This window comes from Haemaphysalis longicornis, unplaced genomic scaffold (assembly GCF_048455015.1).
Source record: "Haemaphysalis longicornis isolate Haplotype H1 unplaced genomic scaffold, Haemaphysalis longicornis Haplotype H1 scaffold_7, whole genome shotgun sequence".
NCBI classification, from domain to species: Eukaryota; Metazoa; Arthropoda; class Arachnida; order Ixodida; family Ixodidae; genus Haemaphysalis; species Haemaphysalis longicornis.
Window position 1 is genome coordinate 83,482,159 of NW_027526422.1, and position 27,809 is coordinate 83,509,967.

Here is a 27,809-nt window from a genome sequence, read left to right on the forward strand (position 1 = left end):
TTGCTTTTTGAAGCCCTGGCGGGTTGCTTGCGGACAAAAACGCTCATCCGGGAGCCGGTACAGGAAGAACTATGCGCAGGCTGCGGAAAGGAGCCAGAAACCATACGATATATTATACCGGAGTGCAAAAGTATCCGTCCAGTCCTCAGTGAGGGAGCCATCCAGCTTCCGGAGGCCCTTGGCTTTAAGGTTAGCGGAAAAGTGAATTGTACAGCAGTAGAGGTTATTAAAGGAAGGTTAAAATGTTGGTGGGGAAAGAGCAGAGAACAATTTGGGAAGACATGCGAACAAAGAAGTCAGACTAGCACAAAAATTCGTAAAAGTATTTTTTTATATTATTCTTTATTCATTTTGTTTGTATTTTTTGGTGAGGTGATGGTACAGTGGCGTTGCGACTAAGGCCACTGCGCAACGCCACCCTGTTACAAAGGGGGCGCCGCTAAGCGTCATCATCATCATCAGCGACCTGTCCGCATGTTTGTCTACTTGGAATATATTTATGCTGCTGTAGGACTTGGTAATAATTCTATAAAAATGGTCGTAAATATTAACACAGGATTCACAAACACCCGTCGGTTGTTTAGTATATCTCGGGTCAATGTTTCCGAGCTCGATTTCCACAAAAATACATAGCCGTGGCATAGCCGTGGCATAGCCATCGCAAACCGAATCGAGACGAAGCCAATGTCGCTTGTTCTTAATCTCGGATGTGCGCGGGCCGAAAGAGAGAGAGAGAGAGAGAGAGAGAGAGAGAGAGAGAGAGAGAGAGAGAGAGAGAGAGAGAGAGAGAGAGAGAGAGAGAGAGAGAGAGAGAGAGAGAGAGAGAGAGAGAGAGAGAGAGAGAGAGAGAGAGAGAGAGAGAGAGAGAGAGAGACTCTTTATTCCAAGAAAGCATAGAGGTTTGCCAGCATGAATTCGCTGACATGCTACTCTACGGGAAGGGGGGAAAAGGAAACAAAGGAAGTAAATGGAAGAAGAGTAGGAGACAAGAAGAAAAGAATAAAAATTAAAAAAATATAATAACAATTAAAAATGAATAGAGTCCTGTTTAAGGGCGCTGAGCAAAAACTTGACTGTACACGATGGGGAGATGGCTACAATGTTTAAGCGACGCCAATGTCCTCGTGGTACTCAGATAATGCAGACAGGGCTTTGCGCTGGGAGGATGGCGAGTGAAATGGTCCAAGCATCAAGCTTAGTGTTAATGGTCCAGGTTGGAGACATTCAATTCTTTGCTGTATGCGGCCCCTTGATTCAGCATAAGCAAAGCACTCTAGTAATATATGTTCGACGGTTTCGGTCGAGCCACAGTTGTCACAGTATGGGTTGGAAGTCTGGCCTATACGATAAAGGAACGAATTTGTAAACGCTGCATTAAGGCGCAGTCGATGGTACAGTGTCTCCAGTCGGCGAGGTAGTCGTTCCGGCAGCCTCATTCTCATGTACGGGTCTATGCAATGTAGAAAGGCCTGATGAAACTCCGGAAGGGACCATGAGCGGTTTCTTTCAGCCAAAACTACGGCCTTAATCATGGCTGAGGCATAATTTTTCGGGAAAAAAATCCTCCTTGGCGTTCTCAATTCTAGGCCCCTGCGGGCAGCCTCATCTGCTTTCTGCTTTCCCAAAATGCCACAGTGGCCTGCGAGCCACTGTAGTGTCACACGATGTCCAGAGACGAATCCGAGATGGTGGAGATACTTCACTTCTCGCTGGGCATGTTCATGAAGGCTGAAGCAGCTAGCACGTTGCAGGGTCTGAAGAGCTGCCTTCGCATCGCAAAAAAATGGTCCACTGTGTCGACGGCTGGCGAAGAATGTATCGAATGGCTCCTTTTATCCCACGAAGCTCAGCCGACGTGGACGAAGTCGGTCGCTCAAGCCGGTATGATAGGGCTTTCCCAGCTGATGGAATAAAAGTTCCTGATGAACTGCACTCAGATGTTGCCGACCCATCTGTAAAAATGTGAGTCCTTGCACTGTAAAATTTGTTAATGTGTGCAAGTGTCATCTGAAGTAGGCTGATTTGAGGCATTCGTTTTTTTTTAATCAATTCCAGGTATAAATGTTTTTATCCGAAGGGGCGACAGAGTCCAGGGCGGGAATCCCAGGGGCATTGTCTGCGGTGCTTGAGTTGGAATTGGGGCTTTGATAGTCCTGATTGCTTGCCCAAAGCTGGAATTGCTTCGATCTACAATATGAGCCAACGAATGCGTTCTTGTATGTAACCTGTGCCTCAAATGAATTCGTAGTGTGGGGTGCGGGCGTTCTCAGTGTTCTGTGCAAATTTACAGCTTTGTTCGTGTTGTTCGCGATTTGTGTGCCTTGTGCGATGCTTTACGACGAGCATCGAAGGTCAGGCATGGCAGTGCAGCAGGCAATACATAAAATTTATTGAAGGAGAAGCCATCATAAGCGCTCTTTGCCCGTGAACATCCTTTGTTCCGCCGTGTGTGTGCGTGCACTGAGACCCCGCGGTAAACATGCTTTCGAAGGGATGTGTGTCCACACCTTGGCGAAATTTGTTGTCAACGCTTTGGAATCCGTCGTCAAGTCACGACGCTGGGTATGACGTTGTTATATACAAGGTAAGTTCACTCTTTGCGAGCGCTCGTGCACATTTCGGCTGGCACATGGCTGGCTTCGGCTGGCTTCATGCTCCCCACCCGAGACTCCGTTAATTCCCTTCAGTGCGCCCCACAGCTAATTTTGCTTGTGAGGCCGCCGACTGCCGTCGCGGCCGTCCGCCTTGCGGATCGAAAGCTCGGCAACCAAGTCAGGCGTCGTGAAATTGCTGTACTCGCTCCCTAACGCGCCCCGACAGCGTACGCGTCGACCGGGTGGTGGCGGAGTACTTGATTAGCGCGATTTCTGCTTTACGAAAAGTGTGCAATATACGAGGATGGAGGAAAAGTTAAGAGATAAGAATTTACAAAGTGAAGGGGGGAGAAAATAATATTTAAGGGCAGGAAACGGTGCCAGGATGAAACTTATAACCGCGGGGGACGGAGTGAGAGTTCTGGTTGCAGGACAGGGCGTGCGTGGGAGCGAGAGTAAGACAATTTCCTGACCCCTGATTTGGTTGTCAAGCTTCAAGAGGACGGCACGCATAACACGGTGGTGGCAGCCAGGATCCCAAGTACGCTAGCTGTGCGGCGCACTGCATGGTTTATACATGCCGTCTCGAGAGCAACCTAAATGTTATTATGCCACCCCTGCCTATGAAAAATACTGTATATAAGTGTAACAAATTGAAGGGTGAGGCTATTGTACCAGCACTTCATATTTTTCCTCCAATCAGTATGTTATTGTCTTCTGCACAGCTGCATTGTTTTCGTGTATGCGTTATTTTTATGTATCCTGAGCTAAGGATCAAACCCAACCTGCGAAGGTTACTGTGTCGAAAGAATCAAACTGCAGACGCAGTTCCGCAACAGAACGGAGGAGACCTGTATTACCTAGTACGAAGTTTTCGAGAAAAAAACACCATGAATAAAGTTAAAGAGAAGTTCGACAAGCGAAGTTAACGAAAATGGAAAAAAAAAATGACGGAGGTCGAATTAAACCAGTGCCTTTCAGAACAATGAGAGGCACGAACACTGCGCCATGAAACCACACCTGACAGCGCTAGGCTGGGAGGCAGAACTACCAGTCACATAGAGGCCAGTGTGTTAATCAATTAAGAGACATGGCGGCAAAATACCTATGAGCTGAAGTACTGGCTGACTATATCCCCTTCCTAATTTGAATGATTGCTTGCAAAAAAAGTTCCGGGAGTGCCCTGTGCCGAACGTGGCCTAAAACTTACTTCACTCTAGCTAAGAAGCATAATGCCAAGGAATATAAGAAATTCATTGACTGCTTTTGAAAAATACAGAGAAGTAATGTATTCACAGAAATAGCATTTGAACCCAAAGCGTCTTTACACCAGTATGATGCGTTACTTTGGCACCCTGAAGTCAAGGAGACACCGCTGAAGATGCAGATGGAAATGGGCTCGTGTGAGTGTAGTCATTGCAAACAGACTGCACAATGTTGTCATATGTTCGTCCTCTACTGTGAAGCCCCAATTCTCTGCATGTATCTTTCCGTGAATTTCTTATTAGCAATTTTTTGTGTCAGGTGGTAGGGAGCTTGTGCCAGAACCAGGCACATGTGTCAAAATGTGATGAATACCAGCTTTGACTTAAGCACTTGTTCAACTTGCGAGCATAAACTGAAATTTGCCATTGCTTGTAATCACAACCTGCTGACCGCCTTCCTCGGCACAATTTTGAATAAGTTGGACTGAGTGTGGTCAGTAATAGCAACATCACTGAGAGCATGTTGGCAGAACGTGGCATCAGACGCGCCACTAACACTGGACGGTCAGCCAATGACTTTTGACAGATTTTCTGTTTCTACGAATGACCCAAATGATTGGTCAGCACGATATCACTAAATTATTTTTTTGCTTAGAGGCCCGGCACCATACACAATGCTTCTCACGGCAAAAGTAAGTGCCGAAGCCAAGGCGAAGAGCGAATCAAGAAAAGAGAAAGCAAACGTGTTTATTGGGCCGTGCATGCTCACATGCTACCGGTCTCAAACCAGGCGCTATAAGCAGGTTTCGGGTGTGCAGTCTCGAGCAGCCCGCTCGAGTGTTATAGACAAGTGTTTTACTGGCTGTATATCCCTGTTTCTAGCAATTGTCATGATATTTTATTTTCCGTCACTTATCTTCATTGCAGTTCACAAGGGGTGCTGCTAGCTGGGTTTTGTGTACTTGAATCTCATTTCTTTTCTATTTTTGTTTTTCAGTCAAACATTTTGCTACGCGGAGCAACCTAAACTTCCCTTGTCTAGAGGGTGGAAGCGTCTATGACTAGCTGGGAATACAGAGTGATTTAGTGTGCCACTTGTGGTAGTGGCCACCAGCTGCAGGAGAGGTGGAGGAAACGGAGGGGTTTTGGCAAACCATGACGACGAACAAGTCAGCCATAGAAAGCTTCTCTTCAAAAACTGATGTTGCATATTGGTAGGAACAGACATGCGGCGCTTGTAATTAACCACAAATTTACTACAGCAATTCTATGTTCAAGTACATGCCAAGTTTGTGACATTCATTGAATTCTTTTATTTTGCAGCATATACAAGCACGGAGTATAAGGTCGACCCAATAAGACTGAAGGCGAGCCGGTCATCCCTTCTTTCTCGGGAGATAGAGTAATGCTGTTGCAGCGAGTCACAACTACATGTGTACCGCTAGCAAAAATAAAGTAATCCTGTGTATCCGAAACACAGTGGCCACGTTACATTTGTGTGCATGTTTCATCACACAGAGATGAAATGCACACATTCAATAATTCTTTTTCCTGTTTTTTCCCACACACACGAATGAAGCAGTACCCTGTGCAGATATTATATTACCTTCAAAGTTTGGTAAAGTTACCTCTATTGGGTCTCAATAAGTACTTGATAAAAGTTATTTTAAACTGAATAAAATGGGCAAAGTATATTCTAGCGAACCTATATAGGAACCTAATAGAGTTAATCTATTCAGTTTCAATAAGTACTCCATAGAAAAATTCTTTTTAAACGTAACAGAGGTAATCTATCAAGTTTCGAAAAGTACTCGATAGAAAAAGTATTTTGAAACTCAATACAAAATTTTATGCGTATTCAATGTATACTCTATAGGTAACTTTAATAGAAACTTCATAGAGTTATGCTATACAGTTTCAATAACTACTCGATAGAAAAAGTCTATTGAATCTTTTTGTCTGATTTCAATAGGAACGTGGAGGCCAAATAACTTTTGAAACTCTATAGGCAGAGTCAATAGAAACTCAAAAAGAAATCGTTCGGTTCTTTCGACAAAATTCAATAAACTTTCAAAACCATCACGATAAAAATTTTTGTAAGGGGCACGTGCCTTGGTCTTGGAAAAATAGTCGAGTATGATCTTGAAAACAGTCTACATATACTTACGGCAGACAAGAAAATCTATTTTGCGGCTGCGCCGTGCTATTTTTTCTGTGAGAAGAACCTGATGGTGGTCGAAAAGAATTTTAAACTCATTGGTGTGAAAGCAAGCAAGGTAAAGGAGCGTGCGATGTCGTTGCTAAGAAGGCACAATCTTGAACAGCTTGCACGATCTGTAAAGAAAGCAAAAGGTCTCCACTTGAAGCCGTTTTTCGTGGTGAAAAAACGCATAAGCCTGAAGCCTGTTTCCGTACAATACTCAAAGAAAAGCACCTTTGGAAGTTGGCTGTCTCCTCATTTTTGGAGAAGCACCTCCTGTCCTTGCAACTGAATGACCCTTGTTTAATTCTGTGTTTTGGCGTTCCCAATACGCCGTATGTTCGTTGGGACCATTCTGCTTCACAACCATCACTCGAAACTCCTCTTAAATCCTTTTCACCTCCTCTCTCTTCTCTCCAAGACTGGCTCGTGCCGCCGGAGGGAATAGACCGGGCGGCCTGGCGGCGAGCTTTGGTGGCTAACGTTCGTCAGGTTTTCCCGTCTCTATAGATACTTTTTTTTCCCTTTAGAGCACCAGACTTTGGGGGTCTTTTCTGTTGTTTTTATGTGTTAATAAAGTTTATCAACAACAACAACAATAAGCTACGGGCGCCGCAAAGGCCTTGGTTAAGGCAATCTCGGGGCCACAATTAGGAATAATGGGGTCCTCCGCCATGCGGTTTCTTTTGAGTTTTGACAGGTCGTAAGTCATGAAGCCACTAAACCTGGTATAAAAAAAAGTAGGTTAAATTTAGGGTTAATGAAGCTGCGCTGAATACTATCCGAAGACGTAAACCACACTTAAAACGCACTTCAATACACCGGGAAGTGCAGGAGAGTACAGCCGAATTTGTAAAGATCCATACGGAAAATCCGATTAATTTGGTTTCGGATTGTAGCTGGCCCGCATGTTCCTCTCCAATTTTTTTCTTAACATTGCTAGAGTGAACTAGAAGTATAGAGTGGTTCAAACGGGCCCCAAAATGTGCGGCAAAAAATGGGTCGAACCGTTTAGGGGCGCTGCGAACGTTATCCCTCCATCGTAGCGCAGCGCGTACAGTAATGGGCTCCCACGAAAAATGCGCGGGTTCAAATCCCGGTTAAGCCGTCCTTTTTATTTTTTACATTAGGCATAAAAAAGCACATAGATGGCAACGTGTACTGTGGCTGTGCATTAAATTATTGAGTTGGCCTATGGTGTGCGGTTGTTAGGGGAGGGAGGCGGCCATTTAAAACAACCAACACATTACACATTTTAAAAATAGCTACAGCGCGAAGAGAAACAAGGGCACATACCAACATATCGGCCATGAACTCGCTGGAATTACTTCTCCAGCTTCCCTGGCTACTGCAAACACGTACATAACCGGACACATATACTATTTCAGGGAACCATCGGCACAGCCGTAGTCTTTGCAATATTTGGGTCTCAGTTATTGCTATAAAGCGAAAAAAACCGGAAGGAGCACAGGCAGCATCAAGGAAAGGTCCGGTCATAGACGAGGGTATGCCAATAAAGTTTTATCAGCATGAATAAAAGGCTTCAATTGCCAGAGATCCAAGCAATATAGCACACTTTTGTTACATCTGAGGCGAGAAAAGCTGCAACCAAAAAATGAACACAAAATTCTGCTAATTGTGCATCCTTGGCTCGAAGAACTCTCTGTGTGGAATATTTTTGAAACAAATCATGTGATTTAATTCAATAGAACAGGTCTCGTTACGCCGTAACGTTTGCATGTATTGTGCCTCAGCTCGACGCAGCCATCAACTCGTTGTCTGCGAGGGAGTATACCGCGTATGCGCTTCTTCGCTTACGCAGACGACACAAGTTCTCGGTAATAAAAAAAATAACTAAAATGCAAATTATCGTTTACGTCACCAAATTATTAAATATTAAGAGTTATTGCACCGGAATTCGCTAAATGAATAACAAAGATTACCCCAGCTGTACAAGTTGATGATCGTCTGCACGGCTGCGCAAGCCGTGCCCCCGGCCATCTGTGTGTTCTTCTTTCATTTACCGCCTTCGACCGACTGACGTCTGATAAGGCAAGAAGCAAGCTAAATTGTCATTGTAACTCTATAGATAAAAAAAAATGCCGTTCTTTAGTATTCTGATCAGCGTGTACGTTGTATGCGACTCGGTGCCGTTACGTCGAGTAATTTTCCGGCAATCTTAATTTAAATAATTTTTCTATGTCGAGGTACGTGGCCCCGGTTAGAAACTAAATGCTTCTAATTTTTATTGTGCTGTCTCCGGTCGCTTTATAAAATTTGAGAAGTTTACACATGCCGTTTTGGTGAGTATAGAGACGCAGCTTAATCAGGCAGAGATAGAAACCGTGGCAGATACCGTTTCATAGAAACGGCGTCATAATTAAATTCTCTTTTATTTAAATTAATGTATACCACGAACTTCATTTCTAAGCGACGTGCATAGCTTTGTTACAGCTTCAAAAATGGCATTAAATTGTGATACGAAACACTCGTTTCGTGGCCATCTTAATCCCGGTGCACACAAAGGTTGTTTGGTGTGTATTGTATAGATGCGAAGATAACAGAAAGGCCAATTCTTGATTTGCAAATGAGGTTAGCTTATGTTATCTTTTATCCGCGGTCAAATAAAAGGCACTGGCTATGTTTCAGCTCTAAAGGTTTAGCAAACTAAAAAAAAAAAAGACTGCCTCGGAGAGGCATTTGAACCCAGGTATTTTGCGTAAGAGCCGAGTACTGTATCCGCTGCGCCACCATGGAGAGGTAACGCTCGCAGCGCCACCAAACGGTTCCGGCCCTTTTCTTGCATCAATTTTATTAGGGCCTATGGGTCGTTTGAACCACTCTATATTCTAGTTCACTCTAACATTGCAGTGTTCATTTATTCTTCCGAAAAAAAAGGGCCAAGTGATTCGCTTGTGCACCTCTGCCGCTCATTGCGGTGGCTTTTCTTTTTGTATTTATTCAAGGAGTAAAGAAAGGGGCAGAAAGCTGTCTCAGTAAGCTGGGTACTTTTCCAAGCTCAGGGTCTGCGCTTGTGGTAGGCTCCATCCGTACGTCATTGGGGCTACAAATCGCTCTCGTTTGCTATTTAAAACCTCGTTGCTATGTTCTGGTAGTTGTCGTTTTGGCAGTAGAAAGCATTTCCGTCGTTGGTGGCGTGGCAGCAGATTCTTATTGACTGCTAATGTCCCGGAGACAAAAGGCTTGATCTCATAGCACGACTGGAGCAGAAAATTCCTTGAGAACAACGCTTCAATGTGCTCAGAGCGTTGAAATATTCTGGTGTAATCCGGTATCGGACACATTCCGTAACCCCAATCATCTCTTCTAATAACCAGGGAAATTTCCGCTTTCCTGACCTCTTGAAAGACCGCTTATCTTTTCACGAGGATGTTATCTTCCCTGTGTACTCCGAGCACGTGGGCCTTAAATAGGACCGAATTTTCTTACTCCGAAAAAATTCGGCCACTACCCTTACAGACGGGTTGCAGTGATAGCTGGTATCTATTGCATCGCCACAAGAAATACCAGCAACGCTGTAACATATATTGCAGCTCGAAGCAATGCACTGCAATGGGATAACAATCGAGAAGGATAACGAAATAGGAATATATTCATGATGTTCCTAAAAAAAAAAAAACCGTGCAACAACACGCTCTTCAACCCGAGTCTACGACCCCAAGGCAGACAAAATGTATGTGAAGATGAGGGCCTCCGAAAGTAACCGGGAGACGCATCCATAAACCATGCCACGGGATCCACTTCAGTGTTTGTTTCACCATTATAAATTAGTATTTTAATTGAACATGTAACAAAAGTGAGTTTGGCTCCCTGAGACCAAACTTTGGCCCTAGGAAATGACAGCAGCTTTAGTGAACACGAATGGGTTAATTATTATTGAACATTCAAACTGCTAGGCTGGTTGGGTCATCTTGAAAAATTAACACACAGTATAAAGAACCAAAGGCCACCCATGAAATGTACCGGTTCAGGGGTGCCTGGCTTCTCTGGTGTCTGCTTGTTGCCACTGCGTCGGCGCATCTCCCTTACGGCGTTCATGAATGGGCTTATGAATCAATAGCCAAGATTATTTTGCGATATCATCATGAAAACAAAAAGCATGCAGCAAAGCAACAAAAATGTGGCTGTGTATCCGCTTCCTTCGCTGCAAATAACGTCGACACACGTTAGCATCCCCGTTGTCGCTGCCCCTAACTCCTCACCCTTTACTCCCTCCTCCCCCTCAAGTTCTTCTCCTCCCCTCTTCCTCCTCCTATTCACCTTACTTCTGTTCCTCTCCCCCTCCTGCCCCTGCCTTTAGTGCACCTACAAGTGATTTCCAACATGATTCCCAACATGTGATTTCCAACATGTACAAATGATTTCCTACAAGTAGTGCACCTACAAGTGATTTTTCCAACGCATTTACTACTCCCCTCGAATTTCCTACTCGCGCTTTCCTCCTTTATTCCCTCTACTCATTTCCACTACCCCCTCTCCCTCATGCCCTCCCATTTTCAAGTATCCCCACCGCTGCGACCTTTACATCTTCCCTCTCCCCTCCACAGCCTTTCCCTCCCTCCCTCTCGTATTCCCCTCACCCTTTTATCTTCTCAACCATCCTTTCCTTTCCTTCCAGTCTATTTCCCTCCACTTTCCTCCATCTCTCTCTCTTCTTACATCCTTTCTATCCTACGATGCACTTCCACACCGCCCATTGTATTCTTTCGGTCTCAGCCGCTACTGCCCCCCCCCCCCCACCCTACTCGTATTTTCCGTTAGCCCCTTCCCACTCATCCACTTACACCTCACTATTCCCTTCCCCCCTTCTGGTGCACCTTTGAATGCCAAGGGGGCCATGAAGACAAAATGCAAGTTTAGTTCATTCGAAAGATTACCTCGTTAGAACAGCACTGACACACCACTTTTAATGCAAACTTCGCTCCAATAATCCATATATTTATGAAAAAATAGAATGGCCATGCGACGCACTACCTCATTTCCTTCAGTAGGACCTATGACGTATTATGGGCAGCTGTGCGATTGGCTGAGGTCGGCAAAATCAAACGCAAGTTAGACAGGGCTTATAAGCTTGCAGAACGAGGTATTTGCGCTTACATTACGGCATTGTTCGGCAAACCCCAAAATCCAGAGAATCGCGCACTCTTCCCGTAAGCAATGGGAGAAGGAGCTGTCTAGCTCCGGTCTTCCCAGCTTAGTCTGGTGGAAAAGGCCGTGGCGGCAGGGGTCTCCAATGGAGTCCTGGACTGAGGACCCCACACCGCATTATGATGCTCTTAATAAAGTTTATCCTCTCTCTCTCTCTCTCGCTCTCTCTCTCTCTCTCTCTCTCTCTCTCTCTCTCTCTCTCTCTCTCTCTCTCTCTCTCTCTCTCTTTGTCTCTCTCTTCTTATAGCAGTAAGAGTGGTGGGGTAAACAATAGAAGTTACGAACGCACACGTAAATATTCAAGCAATAGGGCGCATTGCACGCACTATGCCGGCTATAGCTGCACAGCCGTCTACAACGTTGAGCTTTCACTGGCCAACTGGCATAAGCGACATTGTCTTCTGTGGCTCTTTGTCGAGCATACCCAATGTTTAACGAAACGATTACTAGCAACCGTAACAAAAATTATCCAGGTACAAATCCGGTCAAAAACAAAGCGAGCGGTGACAGCGGTCCTGTTGAGTATCGTAGCGCCATTCAGGCGGACTGACGGTGCACAAAGCGTGTCGCCGTTCGCTGCAGCCTATAGTCAGCATACTAAGGTTCGCTTAAAGGGACACTGAAGTGAATTTGCCAAACCTCTGTTTTCGTTTAAATTGCTTAGACTGGCTCAAATAAACAAGTTTTTCCTCATTTATGCGGTTGATAAAGCAGTGTTTAATTTATAAAGCCTGAGAAAAGAAAAAAATACCGTGCGACATTTGTAGCGGTCCCAAAAACTAAAAGCAGTTACGCGTATCCGTCCTGCCATGTGACTGGACGATGCCCAATTGAGGAGTCAAACACGTTTCGATTTCGACTTCGGTTCCATGCATGTTTGCACCCGTACTTAACGTTGGTTGGGCATTCTGGATATCTCAGGAATCGGCATACCGCGCTTCTGCCTCCTTGTCGCTGTAGAATGGGTCGAATAAGCCTGTCAGCACCGCTTAGAATCGTAACGATCACTAGCCGAGGTGTACGGAGTGGGCGAACGCCCTCCGCGTCATTGGAGACGCTCAACTGCGAGGCGCTTCGCCCCCACCTTTTGAGCTTGCTTGCATCGTCCCTGCGTCGTAAGAGGCGTGTTCGCACCACGCCGACAGTCGGCTGACTCGGCACTGTGCCCGCAAGCTGTCGGTGCTTATGGCAGCACCACTCCAGAGGGAACTCGCCAGCGCATCAGTGGCAGGCAGTCTGCCAACTCGCCTGTGCAGCAATGAAGATTGCAGCGCAAAGTGGTGAATGCGGTATAGAAAACATTGCCTAAATAAACAGTAATAAACTTTAAAAAAACCCGTCAAATCGTGGATTCGAATTTGCTCGTAGTGACGCATTGCATCCAACGCTTCAGGCCACTCGGCCTAAACCCCAGTGTTGGCGGAGGGAGGAGTGAAATACATACCACAATGGCTGTTTATTCATTTTTAGTTTAAGCATTCCCAACAACTTAGATGAGTATTTCTGGAATAACGCTTGTGCAGTAAGCGCCCCCCAAATCTACTAGAATATCTTATTACTAGCGACTGCGTTATTTGGGCAGAAAAAATTCACGCATTTCCAGGAAGCACTGAAGATCGTTCTTACTATAAATCACCCGTGAGAGTGCTTACTGCTGCTAAAGCGATTTCCAATCCAATACAATTCAATTTAATCCAATCCAATACAATACAATACAATACAACCCATTTCAATCCAATCCAATCCAATCCATTCCAAAACCAAATCCAATTCAATCCAATGCTCCTCGCGCATGCGCCGCACGGCTCTTAAGGAGCTATCTCTCTCTCTCTCTCTCTCTCTCTCTCTCTCTCTCTCTCTCTCTCTCTCTCTCTCTCTCTCTCTCTCTCTCTCTCTCTCTCTCTCTCTCTCTCGCTCTCGCTCTCTCTCTAACCTTTTGTGAACCTTTTATTGTGTTCCTGTTAACCTTTTGTGAACCTTTCGTTCACAGATGTTTCGATTTACACGGTGCTATGCCGTGAGCACGGACGCCGGGCGCCGGACGGACAAGCCCCGGCCTTAAACTGACACTAAAATTTCATGTTCCACCTTTTATTGCTTTTATCGATCCTTAATGGTATGGCGAACTCGAAACAGCACTTTAAATACTTCAGCGTGCGATAATTAATTACATTAAATGGCCTGAAAATCGTTTGTTTCAAATTCCCGCGCTTTCATCCCACAAGGCGCATATGACAGAATCCTGCATGACCTTAACGCTTTGTGCGGACGTCAAAACACTGGGGAGGCGGTGGGGGCGTTGCTACGACCGCGCCGCCGCTGGAGCTGAACGGCTGAGCTGCCTGAACGTGCTAGGCCTACCATTGCCGCGGAAATTCGATGACCGCTTTCAATAAAAGTCCTGACGGCGACTTCTATTGCGACTCCAGGCTATATTATCGCTTCCTTTCCCGCGTAACTTTATTTTTGCCAACAGTGCCTTTCTGGGCAGCGGTTATGCCTCTAGCTCTGGATACCTGCACCCGTTTGTGAATGCGCCGACGCCCGCTCGGCGCTCGCGGGGCCGCGCGATGAAGTGACGTCACGAGTTTTTGACGAGCGCTGTCGCGTTACTTCTTTTGTCTTTCACGGGATGATGTCACGCTGATGTCTATTTGCTGAGCGCCGCTCCGCGCGCTGCTCCGTCGGCGCGATAAATGAGACCCAATAAAGAATGTTATTCACGTCGCAGGCTGCTCATATTTCAGCCAGGGTGTTCTGTTGAGTAAAGGAAGCGAACTGTGCAATAATATTAACGCCGAAAATTGGTCTCAGTACTCCTTTAAGGTGCTTCGGCCCTAAAAGCGATCGCTCTCTGACGTCCTTCTGCTGGCCACTGTGCTAGTTCAACCTGCTCCAAACGTGCTTCCCGTACCTCGGTTTCACGGTTTACAATAAAAAGTTTCAGTTGGTTTTAGTTCCTTGTTAGCTATATGAACCTCGCTGACTCTTTTCTGTCCATAAACAGGAACTCCTCGTTCGTACAATTCGCGACATAGTGTACCTGACGTCAGAAAGTCAGCGATCTCAACGTACAGGCCATCGCCGGAGCCACTACGTGCATACCCACGGCACCCGTGTGTGGTGTGGACGTCGCAATGCGTGGACTGCTTTACTCAGCAGATCACGAAGTCTCTCGCTTCTATGCATTCATGATCAATAAAATTAGTTGGAGCTCTCGCTATCATGAACGTATCTTGTAAATGGTCTCGAAATCTTTCACAGCGCCTTGTACTCTACAGGGAGAAGATTTTAAGAAGACTGAGTGATTCTGGCCAAAGCGACGCTGTGCCATCCCTGAGGTAAATTGGTTACGTGCAGCTGAGGCAAATCGTGTGCAATGAAACAGCACAAGGAATGCTGAACGTCATTGTCCCTTATTTCCACAAATAGTGCGCACCGATAAAAACACTTTCAAAATTGTTGAAAAAAGAAATTAAGGCTGATTTTTCCCAAATAGTAAAGCCTTGGTTTAGGACTAAGCTCCATTTTTTTTTACGTTTGACGTACATGTTCCAATCGCCAATTCATAGCAGCCCTATCTGGGTACATCGCCCTCGTTTAATCGATAATTAGTACTGTAAATTTTTGCTGATTCATTCGAATAGAACATCTGGGTAATGCTCGTTGTTAGTAGCCAACTTTTCGCCGCTTTAGCTTATTTTGATATTATGCTCGACTAGAATGCTATCTGGATACAATTACTGATTTTCGTAAGAATATTGATAGTACACTTTGGCCATCTGATGTGCGAATTATTGTGCGGTCACAACATCCTACCATGCTTGACGTCTCGGCAGTCATCCGATAAGGTTTTTGGTGACCAAGCAGTGATATGAAACGAAACGATGACGCGTGCACTTCGCATTGTTCGTGCAAAGGAGCCATTCACAGAAGTGTCAGGGGATGTAGTATTTAAAGCTTCCGCTTCCCGATCCCGCCAGCAGTCCACCTTCTACGAAGACACCGCGCACTCGTCAAACTTATTCAAGGAGGGAATTTATCCCACTTATCATCATGCTCCGTTACCTCGCTGCCTTTCTTCTTCTTGGTCTTGCCTTAGGGCAGCGCCATGACTTGAAGTACCAAGACTGCGGTAAGGACCTCGTTCTTTTTATAGATAATTAAGCTTCGTTTCTTTTGCTTCCTTTAACTCTTACTTCCGTCTACAAGCGGGTTTATTTCCTTCAGTCTCTTCTATTCAAATAAAAAAGGGCAGGCACACGTTTGCTTTTCTGCGTTTCTTGGCAGATACGAGAAAGTCGAGCATGGAGGTTTGAAGAAATTACAATTTGTTGTGAGGTGTAAATCAGTGTTAGCACTTAGGAAGTGTGAGTTTTATCGACCTACACAGCGTGCCTCAAACGGTAAATGCAGCAGTATTGTTTACCAAAAAGCATAAAGCGGTGGCCATCGCGTAACCACTCTGCTCGAAAACAGCTATCAGAATATAAGCCTGCAGTGTTAACCAAGAAAGAAGCAAAGACGGCATCACACTTGAGAGAAGATCAAAGCTCTGGGTAGGAAGGTGGAGTAACTGCGTATCCCTTAAAGATGGTACAAATATTGTAGTCCGACAGTTTCTGAAGTGACGCGCACTGTGTTTCAAGAGGTAGAGCGTCGCATGGCCATTGAGGTAGCTGGTAGCTCGGCAAACACGTGGTACGTGGTAGCTCGGCAAACACTGACACATTCTTGTAGTTCGGCATTACCCGCAGTGTTTAGAGGTAGGTTGGATTCGACTGGTTTCTCTAAACAGCACAGTCTTCCTGGTCTTAAGATTGCTGTTTGTTCAAGACAATACTCAAAGAGAGCGGAAATGTAGGCACGCTCTGCTATTTTCGCGTCTCATCATCATCATTTATTTTACCCTTAAGGGCCTCTCTCGGGGCATTACATAAGAGGGGGGGGATAATCAAAGTGCAAATGGCAATAAAAATGCACTTCATGGTTACAGTTTTTGAATTACCAAAACAATACAGGTAGTAGCAAACAAATAACAAAAAGAACACAGAACATGTAAAACGAAATGTTTAACAGTCAATTCGCAATCCAAAAAATACAGGCGGCAGGAAACAAACAACGAAAAAAGAATAACAGCGATTAAGAGTCAAGGGTGGCTACTAATAAATCTCTAAATTTAAAAGCAACTTGTTCGCACACACACAATAGCATCCGCCAATCCGTTCCACTCTTCAATAGCCGTAGGCAGAAATTATTTGTTAAAAGCGTTAGTACAGCCAAACAGACGTTGAATACTCATGGAATTAAATAAGCGACGGGATGTTCGGACAGGCGGAAGTAAAAGTGAGCCATGTAGGTGAGGAAAGTTGTAGTATAGTTTGTGAAAAAGACAGAGACGTGAAATTTTGCGTCGTGCTGACAAAACAGGAAGACCGAAGGATGATTTTATTCAGTGATTGACGCTAGCTCGTTTGTCGTAATTTGAGGAGATTAATATGGCGGTACGATTTTGAATAGATTCAAGAATGTTAATTAGGTATATCTGATGAGGGCTCCAAATTGCAGATGCGTATTCCCTTTTAGAACGAATAATAGTTTCAAAGGCCAATTTACGAAGGATTGCAGGTGCTAATGACCGTGGCCGTGTGGTCTGTCGATGTCGACATGACTGGAAACCGGTCACTCCGTTCGCTACTGAGCGAGTCTGCTCTTCCGTTGCCAAACACGTCGCCCGGACCAGGAGTCCTTGGGATTTCGTGGTGCCAGCTGTTATCTCGAGCATTTGCGGTCATCTTTCCCCCATTCCGAAACTCAGCAGTCGAGTGCTGTGGTGACTTGCGGGACTACGTAGCTCGGGACTACGCCTGATAGCCGGTTACTACGCCACTAGGGATCGAAGTGGGGACCAGGTTTTTTCTGGAAAGGTCAAGTGTTGCCAGCTCAGCACTGGGCTGTGCCCGGAAGCTCTCGCGATGGTTGGTCGGTGCGAAGTGAAGTTCGAGCACTAGCACCAAAGGGCAACGGGCGCGTTGTCACGACACTGCGGTTTGACGGCAAAATACCGACTCGAGGGATTTCTAAGGGCAATCAAACGATGTTTCAACGACATTCAGCTCCAGTAAAATCATTTGTATAGCATCATGACTTGGATTTGAAATTGGCCCATTACGTCCTAGCTGTTTCAGCTAGCTCTAAAGGTTGTAATATCTTCGCATGATTTCTTCTATTTTCTTGTACAGCTGTACGAGGGCATTTGTTCAGCAGGGAAGCTGCTGTGTAGTGCCACTCAGTGGCTCGTCATTCAAGAATATAGTCGGCGAGCTTCTTGCGACTCTTTGAAGCAGTCACTGCTAAATAAAAGTTATCGGGCTTCATGCCGCTGTTCTTGGGGGCTTCTATTCCTTGGGCGCTGGAAACCTCGGTAGCTAAAATTTGACGCCGTACGTTGGAAACTAATTTTGCTTTGAAACAAGTACGTGTATTTTGCGGCGAACATTAAATGCGAAAACTTTGTTACAAATCACTGAGTTAACTTTTTCAAGTTTTGACTGTAAGATTTGATGATCTTCTACGATTCAGGGCGCCGCTGTGCGCGTGCTGCAAGTTTGGTGCAGTGAGGAGAAGTTTTGCTGTGCTACAGGAAAGCCTGCCTTCATCGACCATGTTGCGACAAACGCCCGTCGCGCGGGTCCCACTGCTAGTGACTCACACCGCGGCAGCTGCAAAATACAAAACAAACTGTTCTAGCGAAGACGTGTAAAGACTTGAATCTGCGAATGGACGCCGCTCGCCGAGATATCCTCGCCCCCACCCCCACCCCCTCCCAGACTCAACGTGCGCCGGGCTTCACGAGACCGAGAAAGAGCGTTCGTGTGTGTCTGTACTGTCTTCGTGTCGCGTGCAGAGCACTGTGAAAGCTGTTTGACCATTAGCGCTTCGGGTTGTAAATAGGCGTTCATTTCAATCGCGTATTATTCGGTATACAGCACTGGATGCTGCTATTGCTCTGTTCGAGTCATGCAGTTAGCTCGCCCTGAAGGGTGCTGTTCCTGTATCGTCGCCTATTATCAATCTCCATACTTTAAACCAGTTAAGTTTTGCCTTAGGCTCTTTGTTGTCAACACCAAGGCAGCTTCTTCTGCTCGCCGCTCATCCGCCACGCTATCACTACATGACGGAGGCGACGGAGCCCGGTTCGGTGACGACTTTGCAAATAATCTGGCAATGGATGTACAAATTCTGGCGTTTTTGAAGGCGGTCCCAGAAAAAGTTGAAACCTAGTTTTTGGCAAGCAGATCTTTCTGGGGACTATCACTTTTGTTTTAAAAAAATAAATGTTGCCGGATAAAAAACCCAAACTGAATTGTAACCGTCGTAAAAAAATTAAAGCAGTTTCACTCAACGTGAAAGCTGTCGAAAGTGCAGAGCAGTGATTCGCCATAAAATTAGCCATATATACAGAGAACGGCGCCACATTGCGGTGCCGGTCCCCGCTTTTTCCTGTCACCCTTCACGCTCTCCCCCTCTCTGCCTCACTCCTCTCTTGATGAATTGAACAGAGGTTTGTTAATTACAATTTCAGTTTCCCGCCTTCGCAGGGCTCGCGCACCTTCTCGTGGGGCAGCTCGCATCCTTTGTTTTATCTTTTGTTTCTTCTGCTGCCTGAAACAGCACGAGCGAGAGTTCTATTCTTTTTGTGCTTGTTTGCCCCTCGCACGTGCTGCCTTTAGGCGCCATTTATAACGCATCGATTCTTTTTCTTCGCTTACCATCGTAAAAAGAAACCAAATGAGCACTCCTAACTAAATTAATGCAGGAACTGCCGGTCCAGAGCACATATTTTGCCTCAAATGTGCCTGCAGTTTTATTTGCGTTATATAATGGTGACATATGTATGGCTAGTGCAAGCGGTTCCAGGAGATTCCAACGGCTCTGCGTATATGAACCTCTTCTTCAAGTATTCTCTTGAGTTTTGGCTGGAAGGCTGAATCGATGGACAAGAGGGTATCTTTTCGAAGCCTCTGTTTTGGTGCGTGACGCCGTGGGACTATGGGTCCGTTACGCCACGTGACTGCGGTGGCTAGAAAGCGGCACAGCGGACGAGCTACGACGACACGCCGGGCCCCTAAAGTGCTCTGAATTTAAAATGACTACCCATGTAAAGTTTACCCGCTGGTCGTACGTGTGCGTAAACCGGCTCAGAGCGTTGGCTGATCATTAGTAAAGTGCAATTATCAAAAATGCACTCAAGATCCGTGTTTGCTGAAATTATTTCGTTGTTACACTATTTTTTTTTCTTTGACAAAAGGACTTTACAGTATAGTTTCTAGCATATCCCCTTCTTTTCGAGATATATGGCTGCACAGATCCGAATCTTTACTGTCTAAGCTTTATCTAGGTATACAACGGAAAAAAAGGCAGAGTTATCAGTAGTGGTAAATTCATGTGTCTTATACGAATCGGCAACAAAAGCTCTTCTAAACACAGGTAACGACAAAAGGGAAAACCGGCATTGGAACTACGGATCATTCTCAGCACAATGATTTCTGACGTTACAAAATGGAAACGTCAGCTTAATGAGCTGGCTAAACAGGCAATTCAGTAAAACCAGCATGCTTGTCTCCGGAAGCGCGCCGTCACTGCATTTAACAACTTCTGTGAATAGCGCTTTCGGCTGCACAATGTCTCTATTATAAATGACGCAGTTAAATGTAAAAAAAAATAGTAAAGTAATAAAGTCACAACTCGATCTAACGAAACCCGATCTTACGAACAAGTTCGGATTCCCCCTCAGCCGCCTATACAGCTCAATGCTTTTACTAACTCCAACTAACGAAGTAGATTTAGTGCCACTCCCAATTTAACGAAGTATTTAGAGAAACTGGCACATTTAAAAGGGGCAATTTTAAACTTGTTTTGCAAGTACGCCACGAGGATCATTGCGCCATGTCAGAAAAAAAAAACGAGGCATCTAGTTTTGTTTTTAAGAAGCCCTACGAGATAAATTCAGCAGTCCTGTGGCCGCAGACCCCGGCGTCCCGCCCAGCACGCATTCCACAATCTTGAAGGGGAAGAACGCCATCATCCATGCCACTTCATCTGGAGTTCCGGTGGAGAAAATTATAATCTCAATACCATGCCGCACGAGAAGTCAGAGCAAGCGCTGTTTACGCGGTTCAATATGGAGCCAAGAGCGCTCCGCTCAGCGGGAAAGTGGTACAACAAAAAGCGCTGTGTTCTTCCCGTCTGCTGGGTGTGACGACTCCAGGGCAAGCCCCGGCTGCCTTACTATTTTGACCGCGGAATTTTAGGGGAACCGCTAAATTAGTGGCATACGAACGCCGCGGCCCTCGCAATGACGGTGTCATGGTAGCTACAGGGATGCAGCTCCCATCTAATTTCTGAAACCAACTGTGTAAAATGACAGTCCCCATTTTACGAAGTTCTCGATTTAACGAAATAATTTGCGGTTCCCGGTGACTTCGTTAGATCGGGTTTTAACTGCGCGCCAATTTATTTAGTAATATTTCGGCACGGAATTCCGGCACGACATAATTCTCTATCACGTACGCGACTTTATACTGATGACACGGCAAGAAAATTACGTACAGACAAAATTGCAACTACCGATCACCCCCACCCTTTTCTTTAGCATTTGGGGGATGTAGTTTGTCGACTACATTTGACAAAGGGGGTTTATTGGTGAGTTCTTAATAACACATCACTGTCACATTTTACTTGCAGGAAGCACGGCTAAGATAAAGATGGTTCAAATCGAGCCGTGCAATTCCGACCCTTGCGTCTTCCAGCGTGGAAATAAAACCACCATTCATTTCACGATCGTTGCAGGTAAGTTCCGCTCTGCTAAACACCAACTTGCCCGAAGGGTTGACCTTTCAGGAACCCAGTAAAACCAGTTTTGAGGCGCGATGCACATTTTGCGCGCAGCAAGGTTTTACTTTGGTAGAAGCACTAAAAAATTGCCGAAACTCTCAAGTAGGAATCGCCAATTAATGCTTCAAGCTTCTGCACTATACACTGAGCCCCTTTAAAACTGGCTGCACTGCTATACACCAACGGGGGTCGCTGTGAAGACACTTCTAGGGGCACTTTACATGTGACTGTTCTTGTGTGAAAATATGAAGAACAGGGGCGACGGACAGGTAAGGGTGGCGGGTGTTTCTGAATAAACCGGCGCTCTCCTATCATGTGCTGCAGAGTGCCTAATTTTTGACATACTGGGTAAGCCTCTTCATACTGGTGTAATAACTTGCTGTTGTGAAGTCGGTGGTGCGGGAAGTATTTGCTTCTATATAGGTTGTTGTTTTCTTATGAGCTTTGCGCGTGGTGTCGAGAGCCTCCGCCTGTCTTCCCTGTAGTAAGTAGTTATGTCGTGAGCAGCGGTTGCCTTGCTTTCCGCCTCTACCACGGCCGTGACGCTGTAAATCAGTACTCAGGCCTGCTGGTGGGCAAACTCCCTGTCCTCCATCGCAGAAAGGGCTGGGACCCACAGTCATTCTATATTTTCTTTTGAGACCTTTTTGTACCTCCAAGGCTCATCCGGAATGATTTCTCCGTAATTGATCTACCAGTTCATTCAGTTGTAGCGCCATACCCTCTGCTAGGAAAGGGGGTGGCAAGAAATCGTCACACAAGGATCGTTAAATGCAGACGGCGGATAATTCTGACGTATAGTAATAGTTACGCGCCTCGAGCGTTGTGCAAAGTTCTCCCACAAAGTTAGTAACAAAGGTAAAAAAAAACGCATGCAAGGAAAACTGTTCCGCTAGTGTACGAAAGATGGGTTCTTTGTCTTAAATAGTCGGACGTAGACTTTTTCTCTGAACCGTGCCTGATTTACTCGATGAAGCGATATCCATGTAGATCTGTCTCAGCAGGATCGCTTCCAGTTTTGTCCCACATTGTCCATGTGCTCTATCATGCACAGACCAAGACAGCAAGACGGCAACGATCAGCGTCAAAGTAAAAGCGCTCATGTTTTGGATTAATGTTCCCGGCGTCAAGCCCGACTTGTGCTCGTACATGGTGAAGTGTCCCATCAAGAAGGGTCAAGAGTACAGCGGTTCTTTCACAATGTCAGTCCCGCGATTACCTATCCCGGTGAGTGTGGCCATTTGACAGTCATGTGTGTGTGTGCAGTTGTGTAGCTTTGATGACGAGATTATAGAAGTGTGTCAATTCATTCCCCTATTTGGTGGCAAGAATGTGAGAACACGCTGATGTTGAAAGCCCCTTGGCTAGTAATGCGACGAGATAATCAGGAGCCAGGGGGTTGTAAGAATCCTTGGTCCCACATCACCGGTTTCGCTAGCTATGCTTTGGCCACCAAGCTGGAGCCGGCTCTTGCTACGCCGCGGCAAAAAAGATGCGTTATGTTTCATCGGGCAGGAATTTCCTAACGAGAAGACATTTGTGAACTCCTACAGTGAGGACAATCAGTGAAGGGAGGTAAATAAAAAATATACATAAGAAAAGTGAAACCGTTCATGAAGCCGAATGGCTTGCTAACTCTGAAGTGTTGGGACAAGCTAAGGCGTCATCCACATTAACCTATCATGATTGGCAAAGCCCATGCAACAAAAAGGATATTTAATAAGACTAGACGGGTTAGCCGAGCGAAACAGCTCATTTCCATGCCGGATGCCGCTGGAAACATTCTTAACACTTTCAATATGTGCTACTTCGAAGCGGTTAGTGTCAGGCAGCTTCATGATTGGCCCTGGTGGCGTTGTGGTGCGGACACGAGAAGAGCACGTACACGATAGTGTCTAGCTCAGGGCTGTTCCTTCAGGCGGGAGACTCCGAGCGCTTCTGAGAGTGGAGGCGGGCTGCTGTATTGGTCGATGCTTTTTCGGCTACAAGTGGCGGAGCCTCGGCAGAAGAGCTCGACTCCGTCGCTCGATGCGGTGGCACAGTGGCCGCGCATACGGAGTGAGGGACCGCGGACGGATGCGACTCGTCGGCCCTGGTAAATGCCCTAAGGCTCTATGCAAAGACTGATGGACCCTTTTTTGCGTGTGTAGGTGGAAGTGCCATTTCTGGTGCACGTAGGTCATGCGCGAAAGAAGCCGGCTTAACTAGCTGTTCCACCATGAGCAACGAAGCAATGAGCTTATACAGTTTGGAAGTTTATAACATTTACATGTCGATTAAAGCCGACTTCCAACAGCAACCGCCAATTATTACTGTCGTTACAACTATGGCGGTAGCCTCCGGTAAAATCTGTTTTTGCTGTTTTCAAGGGAATGTTTTCCGCTTTATATTCGGGCCAGACAAATCTTATCAAAGAACAAGCGAATAGCGGAGCTGTATCCTTTTAATGTAACGCTTTCAGGTCTCAGAAAGAGATTTGTGAAATGCAGGGACGGCAGTGCACGTATATTTTTCGGGAGTATTGAACTCCGCGAAGCGCGGCGTCCTCCATTGAACGCCACATAAAAGGTACCCAACCTCCCACAACCGAAGCTATATTGCACATGTTCTTCGTTTTTCTCAGTAAATTGGCTGACCTGGAGACAGAGTAAAAAACTTTAAAAAAAAATAAGGAAAGGTGTACTCGTGGTTGTTTAAGCATTCGTGAGCATCTCTGCCCCTTCCCTCAATAATTTGAGGCTTGGCCCGATCCGCACCCCTTGCTCCACATTTCATGTTCGCAACACGGAGTTTTTTACGTGCTGCTCGTGCACCGTGCCAACTGTGTTTGCTGTTTTAACCGTCTCAGTGGCAACGTTTTCAAGCTTTAGCAGCGACATTGGCTGCCTATCGCTCCTTTTGTTGTTCACCGGTATCGGCATTTCGTCGCCGCCATTCCCAGTTCCACTTCTGCCTGCCTGAACGCTCCATCAGTGGCGGGAGTCACGGCACCCGCCGAGGCGGCGTGCGGCCGGTGAATCGGCTCAGACAGCTGGCGGTCTGCGCTGCCACTTGACTTCTCCCTAGCGACATCGGCAGCAATTCGAAAGGGGCGCCACCGCAGCCACGCTCCCTGTCATTCCCTGTTCTTACACCGCGTGGTCGACGGATCCATGGCTAACATTTTTGTCAACGTACCCCACCTGCTGCTGACGCAATAATAACGCTTTGGCTTGGTCGGCCCCTTACGTAAAAGCAGCAGTGCTTTTCAGAAGGTCGGCCAGAGGAGCAACGTGGACAAAGTTTTTTTATAAAACGCCGGAAGTGGGACCAGAGTAGTATGAAGCTACGAACATCGTGGGTCGAGCGTGGAGCAGGGAAATTTGTGACGAATCGAATTTTTTAGGGGTCAGGCTGAACAACAGAGGCATCGACAACGTAACCAAAAATGGTATTTTGCCGGCGGCAAAAGCGACATTTCTTAGAGTTGAGCTGGAGGCCGGCTGGTCGGAATACTTCAAGTATATCCGAAAGGCACTTTAAATGCGTCTCAAATGTTGGTGAGGAGACGATGACGTCATCTAGGTAACATAAGCATGTCGTTCACTTAAAACCGCGCAAAAAGGGGTCAATTAATCATTCTTTCGAATGTGGCTCGAGCATTGCAGAGGCGTAAGGGCATCACCCGGAATTGATCGAGGCCATCGGGGGTCACGGATGCCGTCTTTTCGCGATCTGGTTCATCGACAGCAATCTGCCAGTACCCAGATTGCAGGTCGACAGACGAAAAATACTTGGCCCCATGCAGCAGTCCAGAGCGTGTTATCAACCTCTTGTTGGCTGATGAGGCGTTCAGCGTGGGACACGCGGTTAGGACGTCTGTGCACAGGTGCTGCATCACCGGTGTTTCTGCGGTGCGCCACAGCGGACTATCTACCCAGCGGGCGGCTGTCTCAATCCAAAATGTCCTTATAGGATGTCGAGAGACGGCGCAGGCCGTCAGGGTCCACTGCTGAAAGATGAGGAGCTATCGTGGCCCTGGTCTCATCCGCGTCCAGAGAAGACTTCGTGGCGGGCTTTAATTGCGGAAGCACCGTGTCGACGCTTGCAGAGACGCCATGAGCTTCCATGATGGGATCCACTATTGTGAAAACCGACGCGTTCATAGAAGCTGATCCAGTCGTTGACGTCCAAGTCGACAGTTCTGGAGAATGTTCCAGGGTCACGGGGCTGCGAGACGATCACGAATGGCGTTACAGGTGCGTGCTGCCCGTCAAAAGCCATGTCCTCACAGCAAAGTGACTGCGCAGCTCCGTGGCGTGAGGGGAACCGCTGTACATCTACCACAGATTTTACGTGGCAAGGATACGTCTATTTACGGATGTTTACAAGGCAGGCTAAGCTATGCGGCGTTGAGGTACACAGAAACGTATGTACGGAGCCGAGCGTCGTTCTCGTCTTCACCCACCAGCGGCATAGCACCGATCGTATCGGTATCACTAACAGGGATTGCCCCGTCACAACCTTTCTAGCGCGCAGTGGGGCTCGAATCTATGTCGCGGATATACCAACCCAGACGCTGCGTTACACCGCGGCCCCAAACAGCAAGCTCACTTTAGCCGGAAACCCCGAGGCTACCTCAACCTTGCAGGTTGCGACGCCAGAAAGTCCAAATGATGTCGCCATCTCAGTAGTCGCTATTCTAGGCACTGCCTACATGTCCCAAATTAGCATCCTGGAACGCTCACACCGAAGTGCGCAGCGAAAAACGGTGGTGAGGTCTCGTGCGAAGTAACGGACGGATTTTGAGCTTTCATTTCATGTTGTTGACCGTGTGCAGTGCGCATGCGATAGTCCCTTGGCCGCTCCCTGTTTTAACAGCACAGCAGTTTAAGCTTGAGCTTCGTCCGTTGTTGTTCGCTAAGAAATGTAAAAAACACACCGAGCGCAGGTGAGCGTGGGCCCCGTGAGGAGCGCCCGGCGGCGTCCAGATCGACCTTCGAGAACACTCTTCCCAGCGTTCGTGGCGTGATCTCTAGCGTGCTCTTCTTCTCGCCATTTCACGTGTGTTCGAACATCAAGTGGGGACCTCAGTCGCCTAGTTCGCGCTACAAACGCCGAGTTCGCGAAGCCGGATGCCACCGGTTCTACCGCGTGCTAACGCGGTTACTTTGGGAGAGATCCGGTCCTGCCAGGCATAGGAAACTTTCAGCGGCAAATTCGCAATTCCGTGTGAGGTGCAACATCCGGGTCTCCGACCATTGGGAGCGGGGCCGCCAGCTCTGTTGTTTCTCTGGCCTCGCTTGCACCACTAGTGGAAGGTGCGCAAATGTTTGAGCAAAATTTAAAAAACAGGAGTTTTATTCCATGAAGCTGCACCTTCGCTACGGGAAGCCTTGGGCACTGAACTACCACACCGAGGTCCATTTTCGAACAAAAATAAGTGAACAAACACAAATGCGAATGTCTTGCATTTCACGTACTCGATGTAATACATGTATTGCTGTCTTCTCCGTTTTTGTTTTTTTTTGCAGATGAAATCCACCGTTCAGGTCGAGCTTAAACTTGACCACGGCGTGAGCGTTTGCGCGTGGACTAAAGTCAAATTCTCATAAACCTGCGGACGTGTCCGATTTTGACATCACTGCACGTATCGTCAAGTGTGCACACCACCCATTGTGCGACCTCAGCGCATGCGGCCAGTGACGTTTCACAGTGAGCTCGTGGAAGGGTCTCACCGCCGCTTTAAATAAAAATTGTTACGGATACTGTGGGCTCCGTGTCTTCATGATGGTGGTTGTGCGTTAAAAAATTCCCCGCATTTCCCCGAGGGGAAGAATGTGAAAGTGCGAATGCACGAGTTGAATTTGCGCGGTTCGGTAATGTTCGCGAAAGAGAGATCACACACACACAACTACAAAGAAAGAAAGATGCATTTATTCACAGACACCTATTTGTGTTGTCGTTGTACTTGATTGCTAGAGCGGATCTCAGCTTTGAAATTTCGTGTCAGTACTCCTTTAAGCAGGTGCATTAGCCCTTCTCACGCCCGATTCTTGGCCAATCCCCCACGTGGGTATGTGCCATGTCAGCGGCCAGGCAGCGCGCGCCCATCTCCCCCCGTTGCCAAGGAAGACGAGGAGATTCCTGGCCAATCCCCCACGTGGGTATGTGCCATGTCAGCGGCCAGGCTGCGCGCGCCCATCTCCACGTGCGCGGACATCGCCGGTGGACGCAGGTTCAGGGTCGCTTAAGAAGTGCATTAGCACTTAAAACAACCCTCGCTCGTTCGTCACCATTACTGGCATGACAGACTTGACGCAGCACCATGGTCTCAGGTAATCTGGTCGACGCATTGGGATCATGGAAGCCGTTTCTGAAAGAAAGCAACCCCACATCTGTACAGAACATACAGCTAGCACAGTTTTAACGCGAAACTGCTGTCTGACTGCGTTGGTGAAAAAAAACCGCGCCCTCAGCTGGGGTCCACGAAAGACATCCACAAAGGCCGACGCCTTCCGCCCCGCCCGCCTTAAAAAAATTAAGCAGTTTCACTCAACGTGAAAGTTATCGTAACTGCGGAGCAGTGATTCGCCAGTTTTCCCTTGTGTTATTCTTGTGAGTGCTTTGTTTTCATGTAGATTTTGCAATTTTAGTACATGTAGTAACGAACGCTGCCTGTATAACATTTCCTGATACAGGTGGCGTTGCCCCTCTTCTCCGGCCAAGAGGGGCTGTGGGGCCCTTTCTTGACTAGTTTCATTA

At 46.7% G+C, this 27,809-nt stretch overlaps 1 protein-coding gene across 1 annotated transcript; it reads left to right on the plus strand.

Moving 5' to 3' along the window:
* Positions 1-15,164: 15,164 nt before the first annotated feature.
* LOC144144551 (mite group 2 allergen-like Ixo r 2) lies at positions 15,165-26,814 on the plus strand. The gene is made up of 4 exons (XM_077676060.1): positions 15,165-15,303; positions 20,916-21,020; positions 22,120-22,292; positions 26,579-26,814. The coding sequence occupies exons 1-4, from the start codon at positions 15,225-15,227 to the stop codon at positions 26,657-26,659; spliced, it is 438 nt and encodes a 145-aa protein (XP_077532186.1). The 5' UTR covers positions 15,165-15,224; the 3' UTR covers positions 26,660-26,814.
* The last annotated feature ends 995 nt before the right edge of the window (positions 26,815-27,809 follow it).